Source organism: Pristis pectinata, chromosome 10 (genome assembly GCF_009764475.1).
Source record: "Pristis pectinata isolate sPriPec2 chromosome 10, sPriPec2.1.pri, whole genome shotgun sequence".
NCBI lineage: Eukaryota > Metazoa > Chordata > Chondrichthyes > Rhinopristiformes > Pristidae > Pristis > Pristis pectinata.
Genome location: NC_067414.1, coordinates 77,111,364 through 77,133,233, shown reverse-complemented (window position 1 = coordinate 77,133,233; position 21,870 = coordinate 77,111,364). Strand labels below are relative to the sequence as shown.

At 50.0% G+C, this 21,870-nt stretch overlaps 1 protein-coding gene across 1 annotated transcript in view; it reads left to right on the top strand.

The window, feature by feature from the left end:
* Positions 1–21,870, top strand: part of sntg2 (syntrophin, gamma 2) — a 226,240-nt gene that overhangs the window by 56,777 nt on the left and 147,593 nt on the right. The window contains exon 7 of the mRNA XM_052025436.1: positions 2,718–2,805. Coding sequence (XP_051881396.1) covers positions 2,718–2,805 — 88 coding nt within the window. The remainder of the gene's footprint in view (positions 1–2,717; positions 2,806–21,870) is intronic.

Genomic DNA, 21,870 nt, shown 5'->3' with positions numbered 1-21,870 from the left:
CAGCATGAATCAGATGGGCCAAATGGCTTCCTGCTATGTTGTAATAAATAAGTGAGGCTGAAAGTTCTGGCCAATCCTATAAGCATATTACAAAATGTGAAAACCGCCATAAAACACACAGAAGTCAAAATAAGTAGTTGAAATGAGAGGAATGAAGGGAGGGAAATTCCGTATAAAGCATAAGAATTGGAGTCTGAAGACAGCGATCCTGCCCATCAGCCACGGTGTAATTAAAAAAAAAATCAAACTGTGCAAGCTATTCAATTTTTAATGCACCTTATACTGATGTCATGAAAATGCATTCAAAGAAACAAGCTGCTGAACAGGTCTCAGTGATGATAAATAAAAAGGCAAATAAAGTCACCTGTGCAATATGAATTTGCTTCCTGCTGGTAGACCTTATTGTATATCCATTTTAAATTTACATGTATGAGGAACGGGGGGGGGGGGGTGGTTGGTGCAGAGAGGAGATATACCTTAAAATTGGCGTTAAATGTGGAGGACATTTAGTATAAAGTGGCATCAAGATCGGCACAACGTCATGGGCTGAATGGTCTGTCCAGTGCTGTACTGTTCTATAGATACCTCATTTTGATTTGTAAATAGGTGTAAATAGCCTATCATGGGTGTCCTGCTGGGTCTCCCAAAAAACGGCCCACTTCAATGGAGCAGATCTTCAGCAGCACTGAGACAACCACTTCACTGTGTCCTGGGTCATGCTGATTCTTGCAGTCTTGTGTTGGGAGCTTAGATCCTAGCTCATCAGTGAGGCCCAGTTCAATCAGGGCCTCTCCCAATACAAGTGGCAGACTGGGTTGACAGCTGATGAAGCCCCACCCCCAAAACTCACCAGCTGGCAAAGCTGTCATTTGTAATTGAATGTTTGTAATTCTCTCTGACATTCCCAAACATTCAAAATCACTTGGGATCTGCTGTAAATGTTTTTTAAAAAATTGGTAAAGAAAACATTAACACTGAAACATATAAAAATTAGAAGACTAAAATAAACACACACTTAAAACAACTAAACATTCAAACGATCTTAGCAAACACAAAGCCTTACTCATCTCACTTCCATTTCATTGAGAATACTATACTTGCAACAGGGTAGTCTGGCATGTGTTCTTTGGGTGAATTCCCCAGCAAGAGGGTTGGGAAATCTGAAGAAGGTGGTGCCTTCATGAAGAGCTCACACAGGTTTAAAACAGCTGGAACCACACTGGATGAAGCAACAGGACGTTTGTGATCTTAAGCAACAAAAATCCTCTCTATTGAGTTAGGTCATTTTTCGAGAGTCCCAGGTGGCCACCTCAGATAGGCCTTAGGAGACTCACATATCTAACTTACCTCATGATCTACCTTGTGACCTTGCACCTTATTGCACTGCACTTTCTCTGTAGCTGTGACACTTTACTCTGTACTCTGTACTGTTATTATTTTTACCTGTACTACATCAATGCACTCTGTACTAACTCAATGTAACTGCACTGTGTAATGAATTGACTTGTACAATCAGTATGCAAGACAAGTTTTTCACTGTACCTCGGTACAAGTGACAATAATAAACCAATACCAATACCAATAAATGAGGCATTCAATGTTAATTTTAATGTACCTCTCCTCGCAGCATACACCCCACCCCACCCCCTTACAGCCTTCATTTAGGATTAGCTCAGCAGAAGATTTCCCCCCAATATCCAGAGACACAAAAAATTCTGCAGATGCTGGAATCTGGAGCAACACACAAAAAGTGCTGGAGGAACTCAGCAGGTCAAGCAGCATCCATGGAGGGAAATAAACAGTTGATGTTTTGGGGGCAAGACCCTTCATCAGGACTGGAAAGGAATAGGGCAGAAGCCAGAATAAGAAGGTGGGGGGAAGGGGAGGAGCACAAGCAGGCAGGGGATAGGTGAGTTCAGGTGATGGGTGAGTCCAGGTGAGAGGGGGAAGGTAGGTGGGTGGGGGAGGGAGAGAAGATGTAATAAGCTGAGAGGTGATAGGTAGAAGAGGCAAAGGACTGAAGAAGAAGGAATCTTGTAGGACAGGGCAGTGGACCATGGAATAAAGGATGAGGGAGGGAAGGAGAGGAGATGGGCAGGTCATCATGGTGGGGGAAGGGAGCCATCGGAATAAGGGAAGACAAAGGAGTGGGGGAGTGGGGGGGAAAGAAAAAGAAAGGGTGCAGTTACCAGAAGTTAGAGAAATCGATGTTGAGGCCATCAGGTTGGAGACTCCCAAGGCGGAACATGAGGTGTTGTTCCTCCAATCTGCACCTGGCCTCAACGTGGCAGCAGAGGAGGCCATGGATAGACATGTCAGTATAGGAATAGGATGTGGAATTGAAGTGGGTGGCCACCGGGAGGTCCTGGCTATTGCAGCAGAAGGAGCGAAGGTGCTCGACGAAGTCCTGACTTCTGCACTCTTCGTTTCCAGTCCTGATGAAGAGTCTCGGTCCAAAACGTTGACTGTTTATTTCCCTCCATGGATGCTGCCTGACCTGCTGAGTTCCTCCAGCACTTTTTGTGTATTCCCCCAATAACCAGTTGGATGTCACTGCAGACACCATTTGAATGTGAAATATTTATAGTGTAGAATGACAATAAAAACCAATATAACAGGGAACTGGCATGTGGTAAAATATTTGCTATGTTGTTATTCAAATTACTATGTCTGGCAGTTTCTTTCAAGTAAAGCTGTTGTTCTACATCACATTGCAGGTGCATCTACTGCGAAATGCTGGGGATGAAGTTACTATCACTGTTCAGTACCTCAGGGAAGCCCCTTCTTTCCTTAAGCTCCCACTAGGTAAGCAACAAGAATAATACTGATGCCATTCTTCTCTCAGAGAGGACTGAATCACTGTAATTCTCTGCCCCAAGGGTGGTGGAAGCCACATCATTAAATATATTTGAGGTGGAGGTAAAAGATTGAGGAATTGAGGATTAAGGGGAACTGGCACAGAAGAGGAGTTGAGGCCAGCATAGACCAGCCATGATTATATGGCAGGGCAGGCTTGAGGAGCCTATTCTATTTTCTTCTGTTCTTGTGTATTAAACAAGGTGGTGGAATCAGATACAATTATTATGTTTAAAAGTCATTTAGACAGACACTTAAATAGGTAAAGCACAGAACGATATACTCCTAATGCAGGCAAATAGGATTAGTGTAGAAGGGCAAAAAAGTCAACATGGACATGGTGGGCTGAAGGGCCCATTTCTGTGCTGTACAACTCTATCACGATTGTCATAAAGAATTTTCAAAATTTATCTTCTTGAGTTTGAAACCAAATGGCTTAAGGTAATGCTGCTGTCTTTCTAAGTATTTTCTGTCTTGTTTAGTTGGCTAATTAGTTCCATTAGATTTGAAACTTCCCTTGTGTGTTACTTCTTTTCAACCATTTTTGTCAATGTATTTCACTTACCTACTGAGGTATGATGTGTTGTCATTGTGCACCTGGAGTCTGCTAACCACTAAAAGAACGGAAATTCTTTTATAATGTAATACTGGCATTTTGCAGGGACTATTCCCTTCACAACTCCCTGGTTCACTCTTCCATTCCCACATGGTACCTTTCCTTACATGCGCAAGTGATGCACACTTGTTCAATTCTTCCCTTGCCGCTATCCCGGGGACCCAACCATCCTTCCCAGGTAAAGCAGCGGTTCACTTGCAATTCATCCAATCTAGTGTACTGCGTTCAGTGTTCATAATGTGGCCTCCTCTGCATTGGAGAAATCAATTGCAAATTGGCTGACTGCTTTGTGGAGCACCTGTGTTCAGTCCACAGGGCCGTCCCTGAGCTTCCTGTTGCATGACACTTTAATTCTCCATCCCATTCCCACTTTGAATGACCTATCAGTCTGTTGCCTTCTGCACTGTTAAAATGAGATCCAACACAGGTTTGAGGGATAGCACCTCATCTTCCGCCTGGGTACTTGGCAGCTTTCTGGACTTCATATTGAATTCAACAACTTCAGGTCACTTGACTTCTCTGTCTGGATCAGTCGTCCATCTATGATATTGGTTCAGCTTATTTGTTAGTTATTTTTTCTCACCAGGAGTGAAGAACACGTTTAGCCTGACTTCGTGTCTTACCCCTCAGCATTTCACTACTCAGATAAAGGGAAAGTGCACAGTTGATGGCAGGACTCTTAACAGCGTTGATGTACAGAAGGATCCATGAAAGTGGCCGCACAAGTTAATAGGCGTATGGCATGCTTGCCTTTATTAGTCGAGGCAATGAGTTCAACAGTTGTGAAGTTATATTGCAGCTTTATAAAACTCTGGTGAGGCCACATCTTGAGTATTGCATTCAATTGTCGTCACCCCATTATAGGAAGGTTGTGGAGGCTATGGAGAGAGTGCAGGAGCGGTTTACAGGGATGCTACTGGTTTAGAGGGATTCTGATATAAGGAGCGGTCAGAATTAGAATCGGGTTTATTTTCACTGACTTATATGCCATGAAATTTGTTGTTTTGTGGCAGCAGTACAGTGCAAAGACATTAGAATTACTATAAATTATAAAATAAGTAAATAGCACAAAAAAAGGGAATAGCGAGATAGTGTTCATGGGTTCATGGACCATTCAAAATTCTGAGGGTGGAGGGGAAGAAGCTGTTCCTAAATCGTTGAGTGTGGGTTTTCGTTGAGGTTGGACAAACTAGGGTTGATTTCTCTAGAGCAGCAGAGACTGAAGGACTTGATAAAAGTTTATAAGATTATGAGAGGTGCAGCCAGTATCTTTTTCCCAGGGTCAAAGTGTCTAATACTAGAGGGGGAAAGTTTGAAGGAGATGTGTGGGGCAGGTTTTTTTACACACAGAGTGGTGGGTGCCTGAAATGCAGTGCCAGAGGTGATGGTGGGGGCAGATAGGGTAGAGGCATTTAAGAGGCTCTTAGAGAGGCACATGAATATGCAGAGAATGGAGGGATATGGACCATGTGCAGGCAGAAGAGATTACGTGTCATTAACTTAATTAGTTCGGCACAACATCATGGGCCGAAGCCCCTGTTTCTGTGCTGTACTGTTCGATGTTCTCTGTTCCAACTGCTACATTTCTTTTGTTTATGTTCTTTTGTCTATGTTCTCACTCTCTAACTGCTCCCATTCACTCAGTGACCAGATAACCTTGTTTACAGCCTATCCCCATGGTCAGGCTGGTTTTACCCCCTCAGGGACATCCCTCTTCCCCTACGCTCTCTGCAGCTTAACAAGCTTCTGCTCGAAGAAATTCCTATACACCTCAGTTTTCAGTGACCACCACCTGTCTTGTAGCAATGTTCCCTTGTTTGAATTTCTTCCACAAGTGGAAACATCTTAACACCTGCCCTGTCATGTCTCCTTGGGATCTTATCTGTTTCAATAAGATCGCTCCCTCATTCTTCTACATTCCAGCAAATACAGATCCATGTTCGTTAGCCATTTGTAATAAGATAACCCTCTCATCCCAGGAAGTAGCCTTGTGGATTCCTTCTGGACCACTTCCAATGCAAGTATATCCTTTCTTAAATAAGGTGTTCAAATTTGTACTCCATACTCCAGGTGTGGTCTCACCAGCACGCTGTACAATTGTAACAATATTTCCATATTTCTAATCTCCAACCCCCTTGCAATAAAAGTCAAGATACCATTTCAGAAAATTAACTCAGCATTTCTTTTATTAACCATCACTGATCTTCATTATGAATAATCTAACATGTTTCTGGCAAAGTAGGAGACCTCCATACACTAAATAGTGTTGTCATCAGCGCTGCATTAATCTTCCAATTATAATCACCAAAGTAAAGGCGAAGGGACCATGGTGCAGCCACTATCAAAGCTGCTCGTACGTGAAGAGCAGAAGGATGGCTAGAGTAAAGGTAGGTCCGATTAAAGATAAAGGTGGGAGGATGTGCCTGGAAGCTGTGGAAGTGGGTGAGGTTCTCAATGAATACTTCTCTTCAGTATTCACCAAGGAGAGGGGTCTTGATGACGCTGAGGACAGTGTTGGTGAGGGTAATATTCTAGAGTATGCAGATATCAAGAGAGAGGATGTGTTGGAGCTGTTAGAAAATATTAGGGTGGGTAAGTCCCCGGGGCCTGACAGACTATTCCCCAGGTTGCTTCATGAGGCGAGGGAGGAGAGTGCTGAACAGTTGGTTAGGATCTTTGAGTCCTCGTTGTCCACGGGGATGGTACCGGAGGATTGGAGGGTGGCAAATGCTGTCCCCTTATTCAAGAAAGGTAGTAGGGATAGTCCAGGGAATTACAGGCCGGTGAGCCTTATGTCTGTGGTGGGTAAACTGTTAGAAAGGATTCTAAGAGATAGGATCTATGAGCATTTAGAGAATCATGGACTGATTAGGAACAGCCAGCATGGCTTTGTGAAGGGAAGATCTTGCCTCACAAGCCTGATAGGGTTCTTTGAGGAGGTGACCAAGAAGATTGATGAGGGTAGTGCAGTGGATGTGGTCTACATGGATTTTAGTAAGGTGTTTGAGAAGGTTCCGCATGGTAGGTTTCTTCAGAAGTTCAGAGGCCAAGGGATCCAGGGATGTTTGGCCGTGTGGATTCAGAATTGGCTTGTCTGTAGAAAGCAGAGGGTTGTGGTGGAGGTAGTGCATTCAGATTGGAGGGCTGTGACTAGTGGTGTCCCACAGGGATCAGTTCTGGGACCTCTACTTTTTGTGATATTTTTTAATGACTTAGATGAGGGGTGGAAGGGTGGGTTAGCAAGTTTGCAGATGACACAAAGATTGGTGGTGTTGTGGTTAGTGTGGAGGGCTGTCGAAGCTTACAGAGATATATTGATAGGATGCAGAGCTGGGCTGACAAGTGGCAGATGGAGTTCAATCCAGAGAAGTGTGAGGTGGTACACTTTGGAAGGGAAAACTCCAAGGCAGAGTACAAGGTAAATGGCAGGATTCTGGGTAGTGTGGAGGAGCAGAGGGATCTGGGGGTTCATATCCACAGCTCACTGGAAGTTGCCACACAGGTGGATAGGGTAGTTAAGAAAGCTTATGGGATGTTAGCTTTCATAAGTCATGGGATCGAGTTTAAGAGCCACGAAGTAATGGTGCAGCTTTACAAAACTCTGGTTAGATATCACACTTAGAGTACTGTGTCCAGTTCTGGTTGCCTCATGATAGGAAGGATGTGGAGGTGTTGGAGAGGGTGCAGAGGAGATTTACCAGGATGCTTCCTGAATTAGAGAGTATGGATTATGAGGAGAGACTAAAGGAGCTAAGGCTGTTCTCATTGGAGAGAAGGAGGATGAGGGGAGACATGGTAGAGGTATACAAAATATTAAGAGGAATAGATAGAGTGGACAGTCAGCGCCTCTTTCCCAGGGCACCAATGATCAAAACAAGAGGGCATGGCTTGAAGGTAATGGGTGGGAAGTTCAAGGAAGATGTCAGAGGGAGGTTTTTCACCCAGAGAGTGGTTGGTGCATGGAATGCGCTGCGTGGGGTGGTGGTGGAGGCTGACCCATTGGTCAAGTTCAAGAGATTGTTAGATAAGCATATGGAGGAACTTAAGATAGAGGGATATGTGGGAGGAAGGGGTTAGATAGTCTTAGGTGTGGTTTGAAGTTTGGCACACCATGGTGGGCCGAAGGGCCTGTATTGTGCTGTTTTGTTCTATGGTTCTAAAAGACCAGAGACACAAGCTTGATGCCTTAACATGCTGTCAATTCTAGAAAGGAAGGCTGAGGGAGGTAAGGCTCTCCAGGAAGTGGCAATGTTGCAAAGGAAAGAGCAGTGTGACGTAAACTTGCTTCTTGGCATACTGCTAATGAGGAAAGGAGCTCAAGGGGAACAAGAGAGTGAAGCTGAAGAGAATTTTGATATTCCAGCAATGTTAAGCAATGCAATATTAATCAGAAATATGTTGAGTAGCAAACGGCACTTGTCAACTTTTAATTGCAGAATGGCTAAAGGGGTTTATATATGCTGGAAGTTTGTGACATTAGGAGAAGGCTCTGAGTGCCAATGGCAGTTGGTCTTGGAGTAATTTTGTGATCTGTGACACTGTTGTGAGACAAGTTCAAGGTCTCGTAGGACAAGGACTCTGAACACAGCCTTAGAGTTAAATGATTTATTTACAAAGGCAAACGCTGGGTAAAGGTAACTGGGTCACACCCACACCCACACACACACACACACCCCCACACCCACACCCACACACACGCGCGCGCCACCGGTGATAGCGAGCATGGGAAAATCGCAACGAGGGTAAAATAAACACACACACACACACACACACACACACACACATACACACACACACACACACACACACACACACACACGCAGTGAAACTAGTTACAAACGATCAAGGAAAATGCAATACGGTGCCTGAACCCCCTGAATCCAGTCAAGCATTGGCTCTATGCTACTGGGAATCTACTTAGGATGCTCCTAAGCCCTTGTGGAAGTGCACACTCTTACCAGTGGTCCCTCAGTGTGGCTTCAACCCCTGCAGCAATTGAAAAAGAGAAAGAGCCACGCACACGTGGCATCCTTTATAGTGCTGGAGAGCCGGGTGGAGCTAGCTCAGATAATTCAACAGGTCCAATAGGTCATGGCCAGATACAAAAGGTGTGCACGGGAACCAATGGCCAAGAGTGTGCATTAATGAGTGGGTGAAGCCAGACCTTGATTGAGAGTGGTGTCGCTTTCGACCAGTACGCGATGGTGTCACATGACAGCCATGACCTTTCACACTACATTCCACCCCTCGAAAGTTACACACATGTCAATCAAGGGAATAGCTATAACTAAGCTGACAAATATGCGTCAGTATACGGTACTAATGGAAGGCAGAAGTGGTTCTAATAATCTGGCAAGCACAGCACAAAATACAGATAGCTATAACAACTAAAAGGAGGGCGGTGGCCCAGTGGTTGACAGTTGCCCACCATCCCCTCAGTGAGGCAAACGGCCAGCAGTTTCCCCATGAGGTGTCGTTCTGGAGGAGCTGGTCCCTTGCTTTTTGTATTTTAGTCACCGAGTCCTGAATGTAAGGAGCCAGGTTGGTGATGTTGCTGGACTCATCGGGGATAAAGGTACAGCTCTCCTTTCCGATTACAGCACAGGTGCCACTGTCCGCAGCGAGTAGGTAGTCCAGGGCCATCTGGTTCTGAAGGGCTACCAGCCTGATGGCAGCCAGCTCCGCTGCCATCCTCATCAGGGCATCCTTGGTATGTTGCAGTGACATTTTCGTTTCATCCACCATCGTCTGGAGCACGTTAGTCATCCGGATGACTTCACGGGACAGTGGGGAAGGCAATTATCCAGAACCTCTCCGCCTCCGTGATGGCTCTTTTGTCCCGGTGGCTGCTGTATGCCGGGTGCTCCCCAAGTTCATTGAGAGCTTGGATATAGGGCATCACAAACGCTGGAAAACACCAACCGTACCAGCTCGTTGGGAGCCACGGTTAGGCATGGTGCCCACAAATCCAGTGGGTCCCGTTAAAAGTCCAGGGAGCCCCAATTTTAGTGATGCCACCGGCAGTGGTCACTGAAGCCTCTGGGTACCAGTTCCGCTCGCAGTCACTATGGCCAACTGAAAAGGTGGAACTGTGGTTGTTCTGGAGTCTGCACCAGCATTCCCTCGGCTTACTTAGCACCTGCGGGATGATTCTGAGTGTCGGGACTCAGGTGGAGGTCAAATTGTAGGAAGGGAAATACCCACCCCATCGGGAATCACTGGAGGGAATGTTTTGTAGTGGTGAGGGGAGTGGCGGGGGACTGCCATTGGATACCCCCCCCCCCCACAAACCGATATACCGAACCCGACAGGCGCAAAAAGTCTGTATAAGCAGGTCATTTGGAGATAATCGAGGGGGATCGCTGTAAGTGGTAGAGCTTCACCGGCGTGTGCTGGGGTTCGGACGCAAATCCAGCAGTCTGATTGGTTGGAAGTGTTGGCGAATTCGTAGGCGATTCGGAGGAAGGTGTTAGCAGGCGTTCCGATGCCGATCACCGCAGTGAGCAGGAGGAGTGACTGGAGGAGTGCCATCATCCTGTATGGGGTGGGGGGGGGGGGGTGGTTGAGGAACAAACTCATTCTCGGCGGGTCAGGTGTTGGGTATGAAGACAGGATAGGTTAGTTCGACCCTGGATCACAACCCAATGCGTGTACCCAGGACCACGCACAATGACTTCTCTCTTCTGAGGGGGACCTTGTGGCTGTCTGACTCACACTCTCTCTGAGTCTTTGGTCTTGGGGGTTCGGGGTTCTGTGAGTCAGGTGGTGGGGAGTATGCTAGGTGGCGGGATAATGGGGACCCCCCTTGGCCAGTGGGCCATGTATTGAGCTGGTCGACGGCCTGCTGCAGCACGCTTGACCACCCCTGCAGTGTGCGGGAGGGTGTCAGCGTGCGTATCGTTTCTTTCAGCAGGCCGTTCATTCTTTCTATCAGGCCTGATGCCTGGGGACGGTAGGGTACATGGAACAGCCACGAGATCCCCGCCTCAGCCGCCCAGTTCTGTACCTTAGCCCCTGTGAAGTGTGAGCCCTGATCGGATTGCACCTCCCCTGGGACTCCATAGATGGAGCAGAGGTGTTGCAATCCTTTGCTGTCGCTGTTCTGGTCGGCCCTCTCACAGGGCACCACCACCAGGACACTGGAGTATGTGTCCACCGTTGTCAGGGCGTACTGTTTTATATTGTGGCTTGGGAGTGATCCGATATAGTCTATTTGCCACACGTGACCCGCTCCCGTGCCACGGCGAATGTGACCCGGTGGCTCCGCCGGCCAGCTTCGTGGTTTTACTTGCTGGCAGATGGGGCAGTTTACGACAGTGGTCTTGCACTGGTCCACTGTGAGGGTGAACCGGAACTGCTCTGCCCAGCGCCGCGTACCGTCAGCCCCTAAGTGACCGCTCTTGCAGTGTGCCCATGCAGCTAGGGTGCTGAGGTCAGGTTCCTCCGGGAGATGGTAGGACAGCATATCTGGGCAGCCTCATCCACAGAGGTATTATGTATGGCCTCCTGGGTATTTTTGTGTGTATGGGCATCCACGTGGTCTGAAATCTGTCTTTGGGTGGCCTGATCCCAGATAAAGCGCCAGTGTTCCTGTCCCCAGAGGGGGCATCCGTGAATTTCCCACCCCATTTCATGCCACCCACACCGCCAAACCGTTGGCCACTGCCCTAGAGTCGGTATAGATGTGGACCGGCCCAGTGGTGTTCTGTAAGGTGAGTGCTACCGCTGCTAGTTTGGCCAATTGGCTAGACCCTCCTTTGTCAATGTTTTCCCCGTGGCGGGATGAAGTGCTGCCGCTTTCCAATGCTGTTTCCTGTTTTTCCAGCGGCTGGAGCCGTCCGTGAACCAGGCATGCAGTTTTTGTTTGGGGTCGAGGGAGTCGAAGGGTCAGCCCCAGGAGACGGGAGGGCTGGATCTCGGGTCTGTCCGGGGGTGGGCCCTGGGACAAGGGGGAGAACGTGACCTGTTCGTGGAGGCTGCTGACCCCTTCCAGACCAGGTTCGGCCTGGTCTGCGATGTACCACTTCCACTTCACTATTGAGGATCTCTGGGCTCGGCCCTCTTTGTGTGTGGAGTCAGGGGACTTGACCCAATGCATTATGGGCAGGTGGGAGCGAAGGACCACGGGGTCGGTACCAGTTTGGTGCTCCGTTGTGAGGAGCGCCAGGTAGCAGGCCAGCAGCTAGCGCTCGAAGGGGCTGCAGTGGGTGGCGGCCTCAGGCAGTGACTTGGTCCAGAAGCCAAGCGGGACTCTGCATCCCTGGACCTTCTGCCAGAGGCTCCACTCAGCTACCGACTCGCTAGCGGAGACCTGTAACTTGAAGGGGACCCCTTCCTGGCGGGGGGCGAGGGGCAGGGCTTGCTCCACTGCCTGTTTGTCTGCTTCAAAGGTGGCCTGCTGTTCAGGCCCCCACAAGAAGGCGGCTTTATTGTAGGAGGTCTTATAGAAGGGTCTCAGGACTATGGTAAGATGAAGTATGTATTGCCGCCAATAGCCAAGGAGGCCCACGAAACTCTGGGTGTCTGTCTTGTTAGTGGGGACGGCAAAATTTAAAATTTTGTTTGTGCAGTTTCAGGGATGTCCCTCTTGCCTGCGTGCCATTGGGTTCCAAGGAACAATGCATTCTGGGCTGGGCCTTGTACCTTTTCCATATTAATGGCCCAGCCCTGCTCTCTGAGGGAGGATATTAACATATCAAGAGCCTCTGAGACAATAGCCTCTGAAGGCCCCTGTGAAGTACGTCATCTAGATATGGGGGCAGCCCACGTGGTCCGGCGGTTGGGGGCACCCCCTATGTCGGACTTGGCCCCGGGGTGGTTGTGGGTCATCCCCTGGCTGGGCTTTCCCCCACAGAGCTCCTTCCATCGTGCATGTAGAGCAGGGGTTGGGACCCCATCTCTGCTGGCGCGGTCCACCCCTGCACGCAACAGGTCCAGGTACAACTCTTTGTGCATGAGACGAGAGGTGGTGTCCCCAGCCCTCGTCTCCGCTCTACGGACCTGTGTGGGTGCCCCCCGCTGCATGTATTCTAACCCCTCCAGGAGATTGATGACTTCCCGTACAGTCTTCCCACTAGCCGGTCCCATGAGGGGCAGGACCACTGGCCTCAGGTCGGGGTGCGCGGTGGTGACCAGGTACCCGCCTAGCACACTGGTCACGGTGGTGTTCTCCAACAGCTCGAGGTCGCCCGTCCCCACATAAATGCCGGTCACTAGCGTCCATTCCCTGATGACCCTGGTGTCCTCACTAACTGTGCTCCACTGTGGTCGCCTGTATAGATCCCACTCAAGGAGGGTAGGGTACCGGGCCCTCACGGCAGTCACTACCCGATCCCACAGGGTAGAGTCATCCGCAGTCCCTCCCGGTGGCGCCTGCATGGCATTGTGTGAACAACAGAGCATTAACAATCTCCCTAGGGCGCTCACTTCCTGGTGAGCGAAGCTCAAGTTGGGGGCCCTCTCATCCCACAGCTGGAACAGCCATGTGGCCAGTTGTTCCCCCGACAGCTGGCGGTACCAATCCGCCAGATGGGTGAGTTCCTTAACAGAGAAGTCCTGGGTCTCTGTGGTCTCGGAGGGACTGTGGGCACTTGCCCCTGCGGGAGTCGCATCCTGACTCCCTTCCCTTCTGTGGAGGACCTGGGACCACGTGGTGACGGTCGAGCCTGCAGGGGCTTGGGTGCGTAGGGCGGGGGGCGGGTGTGATGGGGCTTGGGCTCCTTGGGTACCCCTCCTCATCATTGTCCATCCACATGTTCCCATCCTCCAGCCATGAGTCCAGCTTATCGCTGTACTGGACCAAGGCTCGGATTTTAAATGGGTCCGGTTTCCAGCCAGACCTGCGGGCGGCTTGCGCTTGCTGTACTTGAATCAGCCGGCAGGCGACCTCGGTACCCCTGGCCTCGAGGTCGTTGGCCCGAGTCTGGGCAGTCTGAACTGCCTCCTACAGCATGCAGCATCACTGCCAGAGCGTCTCTATCTCCTTTTCCTTCTGTAGACATGTACTCTGCAACTGTCTAGTAATCTCAACCTGATGCCTCAGGAGGGACGCCAGGAGCCAGAAGGCACCCCTTTGACTCCCTTTGGCTCTGGGGAACCCTGACTTCTGAAGGAGAGCCACCACGTGGTGCCCCAGTTTCTTACCACGTGGATCTCACGGCTCAGCCCAGTCCTCTGGCTTATTGTGGTCTGCCCGCAGACTGGCCAAGCTCCCAAATCCCTCAATCTCATCAGTCCACCCGGGGATCCTCTCCTCAGTACCTACACTTTCCTTCTTTCCCTTGTTCCAGAACATCCTACCCGCATCTGTGTCCAGCCTAGACCTTTAAGACCCTGCTCGCAGCGCCAAATGTTGTGAGAAAAGGTTCTTTTGGGTCTCAAAGGTTGAGGGCTCTGGACACAGTCTTTGGATTTTGAAAAAAGATTTATTCACAAAGACAAACGCGGGAACAGAATGAACAGGAATGGATGCACACTTGCACACATGCACATAGGTGATTGTGGAACGTGAGGGGAGTCACAACGGGGGTGAAGTGCATATGCACGGGCACGTGCACACACACACACACACACACACACACACACACACACACACACACACACACACACACACACACACACTCAGTGAAACAAGATACAGTCGATCAGGGAAAACGCAATACAGTACCTGAACCCCCTGAATCTGGACAAGCATTGGCTCTACACTACCAGGAATCTACTTAGGACACTCCTAAACCTTTGTGGAAATGCACACTCTTACCAATGGTCCCTCGGCGTGGCTTCAACCCCTGCAGCAATTGAAAAAAGAGAAAGAGCCACGCACATGTGGCATCCTTTATAGTGCTGGAGAGCTGGGTTGATCTAGCTCAGGTAATTCAACAGGTCCAGTAGGTCGTGGCCAGGTACAAAAGGTGTGTACCGGAACCAATGGCCAAGAGCGTGCACTAATGAGTGGGTGGAGCCAGACCTTGATTGACAGTGGTGTCGCTTTCGACCAGTACTCGATGGTGTCACATGACAGACATGACCTTTCATACCACAACCTGAGAGTCGGGACTCGGGTGGAGGTCAAATTGTAGGGAGGGAAATACCAGTTCCTGGTGGGTGAGTCCAGGACCAGAGGGCACAATCTTAGAATTAGAGGGTACAGTTTCAAAACAGAGATGAGGAAAAATTTCTTTAGCCAGAGGGTGGTGAATTTGTGGAACTCCTTGCCACGTACAGCAGTGGAGGCCAGATCAGGGGGGGCGTTCAAGGAGGAGATAGATAGATATCTAAATAGTCAGGATATCAAGGGATATGGGGATAAGGCCGGAAATTGGGATTAGAATAGTTTTTTTTTCTTCTTCTTCTTCCCCCATTCCCCATTTCTCATTTCTATTTCCCTTTCCTTGGAGCAGACTCGATGGGCCGAATGGCCTGCTTCTGCTCCCTTGTCTTGTGATCTTGTGAACACCCACCCCATCGGGGATCGCTGAATGAGATGTTATGTAGTGGTGAGGGGAGTGGTGGGGGACTGCCATTTGGCCCTCCCCAAACAGATATGCCAAACCCCACAAGGGCAAAAAGTCTGTGCAAACAATTCGTTTGAAGGTCATCCAGCGGGATCGGTGTGAGTGGCAGAGCTTCATCGGCATGTGATGGGGTTCAGACGCAGACCCAGCAGTCTGATTTATTAGTGGTGCTGGCGAATTCATAGGCGACTCTGAGGACGGTGTTGGCAGACGTCCCAATGCCGATCATCGCAGTGAACAGAAGAGATAACTGGAGGAGTGCCATTGTCCTGTGGGGGGGGGGAGGGTTGGTGGTGGTTGAGGAATGGGCTCATTCTCGGCAGGACAGGTGTTGGGTATGAAGACAGGATAGGTTAGTGTGACCCAGAATCGCGACCCAACAGGTGTCCCCGGGACCACGCACGATGACTTCTCCCTTCTGAGGGGGATCCTGTACACATACTCTCCCTGAGTCCTCAGCCTCGGGGGGTTCAGTGTCTTGCAAGTCGGGAGGTGGGGAGTGTGCCAGATGGCGGGACCCCCCTTGGCCAGCGGGCCATGTTTTCAGCTGATCGACGGCCTGCTGCAGCACGCTTGACCACCCCTGCAGTGTGCGGGAGGGCGTTAGCGTGCGTACTTTCTCTTTAAGCAGGCCGTTCATTCTCTCGATCAGGCCTGATGCCTGTGGGTGATAGGGCATATGGAACAGCCATGAGATCCCCGCCTCAGCAACCCAGTTCTGGACTTTAGCCCCAGCAAAGTGTGAGCCCTGATCGGATTGTACCTCCCATGGGACTCCATAGATGGAGGAGAGATGCTGCAATCCCTTTATGGTGCTGTTCTGGTCGACACTCTCACAGGGCACCATCACCAGGACCCTGGAGTATGTGTCCACCATCATCAGGGTGTACTGCTTTTTGTTTTGGCGTGGGAACGGTCTGATATAGTCTATCTGCCATACACGATCTGCTCCCATGCAGCAGCGAATGTGACCCAGCGGCCCTGCTGGCCAGCCTCGTGGCTTCACTTGCTGGCAGATAGGGCAGTTGGCGACAGTGGTCTTACATTGATCCGTTGTGAGGGCGACCCCAAATTGCTCTGCCCAATGCCATGTACCGTCGGCCCCTTGGTGACCGCTCTTGCGATGTGCCCATGAAGCTAATGCACTGAGGTTGGGTTCCTCCGGAAAGGCAGTGGCACAGCATATTTGGGCAGCCTGGTCCACAGCAGCACTATGTATAGACTGGTGGACTGAGATCTGTCTGTGAAAAACCTTATAAGACACCAGTGTCCCTGTCCCCAGAGGGGGCGTCCATGAATTTCCCACCCTATTTTGTGCCACCAGGCTATCCACACCACCATACCATTGGCCACTGCCCAAGAATCAGTGGTGTTCTGTAGAGTAAGTGCTACTGCTGCCAATTCGGCAAGTTGATGAGATCCACCTGCCGCCTCTTTGGTCAAGGTTTTCCCCGTGGCAGGATGAAGTGCCACCACTTTCCAATATTTTCTCCCCCCTTTTCGGCGGCTGGAGCCATCTGTGAACCAGGCGTGCAATTTTTGTTCGGGCTCAAGGGAGTCGAAGGGTTGGCCCCAGGAAACGGGGAAGGGCTGGATCTCAGATGTGTCTGGGGGTGGGTCCTGGGACTGTGGAAAGGACATGACCTGTTCATGGAGGCAGCTGACCCCTCCTGGACCAGGTTCGCCTCGGTCGACAATATACCATTTCCACTTCACTATAGAGGACCTCTGGGCCCGGCCCTCTTTGTGGGTGGAATCGGGGGACTTGGATCCAATGCATTATGGGTAGGTAGGGGCGAAAAGACAACAGGGTTGGTGCCGGTTGGGTGCTCGGTGGCGAGGAGCGCCAGGTAGCAGGCAAATAGCTGACGCTTGAAAGGACTGTAGCGAGAAGCGGCCTCAGGCAAAGATTTGGTCCAAAAGCCGAGCGGGACTCTGCGCCCTTGGACTTTCTGCCAGAGGCTCCATTTGGCAACCGTCTCACTGGCAGAGACCTGTAACTCAAAGGGGACACCCATCTGGCGGGGAGAAAGTGGCAGCGTTTGCTCAACAGCTTGCTTTGCCGTTTCAAAGGCAGCCTGTTGTTTGGGTCCCCATGGAAAGGTGGCTTTCTTCCGAGAGACCCTATAGAGTGGTCTAAGGAGCATGGTGAGGTGGGGTATATGCTGCCGCCAATAGCCTAGGAGGCCCACGAAGCTCTGGGTGTCAGTTTTATTGGAGGGGACGGCGAAATTTAAAATTTTATTCCTGGCAGCCTCGGGGATAATTCGCTGGCCTGAGTGCCATTGTATCCCGAGGAACAGGACATTCTGGCTGGGGCCTTGCACCTTATCCATATTAATAGCCCAGCCCCGTTCTCTGAGGGAGGAGATTAGCATATCAAGACCCTCTGAGACAATGGTCTCAGATGGCCTTGGAGGAGGATGTTGTTGATGTAATGGGCAGTTGACAGCTCTGGGGGGAGTTGAATGCCTTGCAAATCTCAGGAGATTAAACCGTGGCATATCGTAGGACTGTGAATGTACCCTTGGGGGAGATGGAAAAAGGTGTATTGTCTCCCATTCCAGGTGAATGCAAATTGATCCTCAGAACTGTGATGGAGGGGGATGGTAAAGAATGCAATGGCCAAATCCGCCACTGCATACCACGGTTTATCTGGGTGCCCCGCCATATCCTCGACCAGAGTGACTATGTTGGGCATGGCAGCAGCGAGGGGAGTGGGGGGGACAGATTTATTAAGGTGTCTGTAGTCCACTGTCATGCGCCACATCCCATTCTTTTTGCGGACAGGCCAGGCGGGACTGTTGAAGAGGGAGGCTGCAGCTTGGATGACGCCCTCCCGCAGCAGGGCTTGGACGGCCTCAGTGAGGTCTTGGTGTCCCCCCGGCACTCTGTACTGTCAGCCACAGATGACCTTGGAGGAGTGGGGAAACAACAACTGGTTCCCATTTGGCTGCCCCGACCACCACAGTAGCCCGTGCGACTCCGAAAGTGAACTTGCCCCGGATGGTATGAAGGGACTGTCCCTTTAAGACATTGATCCCTAGGATGCACTCAGGCGAGGCTGCTATTAAAACAGTTACGGGTCGAAGAGGTTGGTTCCCGATGACCATGTAGACTGTAACTTCCCTCATAGGCAAAAGGGAAACCCCCCCCCACCAACCCCTCTATCTGCATCTGTGTCCCCTTCCACCTGGCGGGGTTGCCCGGGATGATGGTGTGTTGGGCACCCGTGTCAACGACTGCCATCCACCTCTGTATGTACCCCTTTCCCCGTGTACCGCTACAGGTATATGGGGCTTCAGGTCCCCTGGGCGGGGGAGGGCGATGGAACAAATGTGCCGGGGACCCTGGCCTTCATCCTATGGGAAGGGGTGGAGGTCTGCCACCCCGTGGGTGAGGGTTCCTGCTGGCGGAGGTGGGACATTTCCTGTCTCAACAAGTCCCGGAGCTCAGCCCTGAGGGCAAGGGAGACTGTTTTGAGTGGGGGAGGGGAGGAGGCAGTATCAGTGTCGGCAGGAGCAGCCCATGTGGTTCAGCAGTTGGGGGCACCCCCTGTGTCGGGCTTGGTCCCGGGGTGGCTGTGGGTCTTAAACATCGAACCATAGAACCATAGAACAATACAGCACAGTACAGGCCCTTTGGCCCACCATGTTGTGCCACCCTTCAAACCACACCTAAGATTATCTCACCCCTTCCTCCCACATATCCCTCAATCTTAAATTCCTCCATATGCTTATCTAACAATCTCTTGAACTTGTCCAATGTATCAGCCTCCACCACCATCCCGGGCAGTGCATTCCATGTACCAACCACTCTCTGGGTGAAAAATCTCCCTCTGATATCTCCCTTGAACTTTCCACCCATTACCTTAAAGCCATGTCCTCTTGTTTTGAGCATTGGTGCCCTGGGAAAGAGGCACTGGCTGTCCACTCTATCTATTCCTCTCAATATCTTGTATACCTCTATCATGTCTCCCCTCATCCTCCAATGAGAACAGCCCTAGCTCCTCTAGTCTCTCCTCGTAATCCATACTCTCTAATCCAGGCAGCATCCTGGTAAATCTCCTCTGTACCCATTCTAATGCCTCCACATTCTTCCTATAATGAGGCGACCAGAACTGGACACAGTACTCTAAGTGTAGTCAAACCAGAGTTTTGTAGGGCTGCATCATCACTTTGTGGCTCTTAAACTCGATCCACCGACTTATGAAAGCTAACATCCCATAAGCTTTCTTAAGTACCCTATCTACCGATGAGGCAACTTTCAGTGATCTGTGGATATGAACCCCCAGATCCCTCTGCTCCTCCACACTACCCAGAATCCTGCCATTTACCTTGTACTCCACCTTGGAGTTTGTCCTTCCAAAGTGTACCACCTCACACTTCTCTGGATTGAACTCCATCTGCCACTTGTCAGCCCACCTCTGCATCCTATCAATATCCCTCTGCAAGCTTCGACAGCCCTCCACACTATCCGCAGCACCACCAATCTTTGTGCCATCTGCAAACTTGCTAAACCAGCCTTCCACCCCCTCATCTAAGTCGTTAATAAATATCACAAAAAGTAGAGGTCCCAGAACCGATCCCTGTAGGACACCACTAGTCACAGCCCTCCAATCCGAATGCACTCCCTCCACCACAACCCTCTGCTTTCTACAGACAAGCCAATTCTGAATCCACACGGCCAAGCATCCCTGGATCCCTTGGCCTCTGACCTTCTGAAGAAACCTACCATGTGGAACCTTCTCAAACACCTTACTAAAATCCATGTAGACCACATCCACTGCAGTACCCTCATCAATCTTCTTGGTCACCTCCTCAAAGAACCCTATCAAGCTTGTGAGGCAAGATCTTCCCTTCACAAAGCCATGCTGGCTGTCCCTAATCAGTCCATGATTCTCTAAATGCTCATAGATCCTATCCCTTAGAATCCTTTCTAACAGCTTACCCACCACAGACATAAGGCTTACCGGCCCGTAATTCCCTGGACTATCCCTACTACCTTTCTTGAATAAGGGGACAACATTTGCCAACCTGCAATCCTCCGGTCCCAACCAAGATCCTAGCCAAAGGTTCAGCAATCTCCTCCCTCACCTCATGAAGCAGCCTAGGGAATATTCCATCAGGCCCCGGGGACTTAACCGTCCAAATATTTTCTAACAGCTCCAACACATCCTCTCTCTTGATATCTACATACTCTAGAACATTAACCTTACCAATGCTGTCCTCAACATCATCAAGACCCCTCTCCTTGGTGAATACCGAAGAGAAGTATTCATTGAGAACCTCACCCACTTCCACAGCTTCCAGGCACATCCTCCCACCTTTGTCTTTAATCGGACCAAACTTTACTCTAGCCATCCTTCTGCTCTTTACATACAAGAAAAAAGCCCTGGGATTCTCCTTAACCCTACTCACCAAAGCCTTTTCATGTCCCCTTCTTGCTTTCCTCAGCCCTTTCTTAAGTTCCTTCCTTGCTACTCTATATTCTTCACGAGCCCTGTCTGATCCTTGCTGCTTAAACCTTATGGATGCTGCCTTCTTCTTCCCAACTAGTTGTTCCACCTCTCTCGTCACCCATGGTTCCTTCACCCTACCATTCCTTCTCTGCCTCACCGAGACAAATTTATCCTTAACATCCTGCAAGAGACCCCTGAACATCGACCACATCTCCATAGTACGTTTCCCTTCAAAAATGTCACCCCAATTTACACTCCCAAGTTCTCGCCTTACAGCCTCATAATTCACCTTTCCCCAATTAAATATCATCCCGTCCTCTTTGCTCCTATCCTTGTCCATGACAATTCTAAAGGTTATGGAGCAATGGTCACTGTCACCCAAATACTCACCCACCGATAGATCTGTCACCTGACCCAATTCATTACCTAAAACTAAATCTAATATGGCATTCCCTCTAGTCGGACTGTCAACTAAATGTGTCAGGAATCCGTCCTGGACACACATAACAAACTGAGCCCTGTCTAAACCTTTGGCACTAAGTAGGTGCCAATCAATATTTGGAAAGTTGAAGTCTCCCATTATAATAACCCTGTTATTTTCGCATCTTTCCAAAAACTGCCTCCCAATCTGCTCCTCAGTATCTCTACTGCTACCAGGGGGCCTGTAGAATACTCCAAGGAGGGTAACTGCTCCTTTCTTATTCCTAGCTTCCACCCATATTGACTCTAGAGAGGATCCTTCTACATTATCTACCCTTTCTGCAGCTGTAACGGTGTCCCTGACCAGTATCGCCACCCCTCCTCCTCTTCTCCCTCCCCCCCCCCATCCCTTTTAAAACACTGAAAAGCAGAAATATTCAATATCCATTCCTGCCCTGATGTCAGCCATGTCTCTGTAATAGCCACAATATCATAGTCCCATGTACTTATCCAAGCTCTCAGTTCATCTCCCTTATTCTTGATGCTTCTCGCATTTAAGTAAATGCACTTTAGCCCATCCACCGTATTACTTTTATACCCTGTACTCTGCTTCTCCTTCCTCAAAGCCTCTCTACCTGTCAGATCTGCCTTTTCCCCATCCCCTTCTTCCTCTGACCTACTCCTGTGGTTCCCTTCCCCCTCGCAATCCAGTTTAAAACCCTCCTGAACCACCCCAGCAAACCTGGCCACAAGGATATCGGCCCCCCCTCAGGTTCGCGTGTAACCCGTCCTCTCTGTACAGGTCCCACCTACTCCAGAAGAGATCCCAATGATCCAAAAATCTAAAACCCTCCCTCCTGCACCAACTTCTCAGCCACGCATTTATTTGCCATCTCCCCCTATTCCTACCTTCACTGTCGCGTGGCACTGGCAGCAATCCCGAGATCGCTAAACTCACTTTTCAGGACCTCATCCCCCTTCCCACCTATGTCGTTGGTACCAAC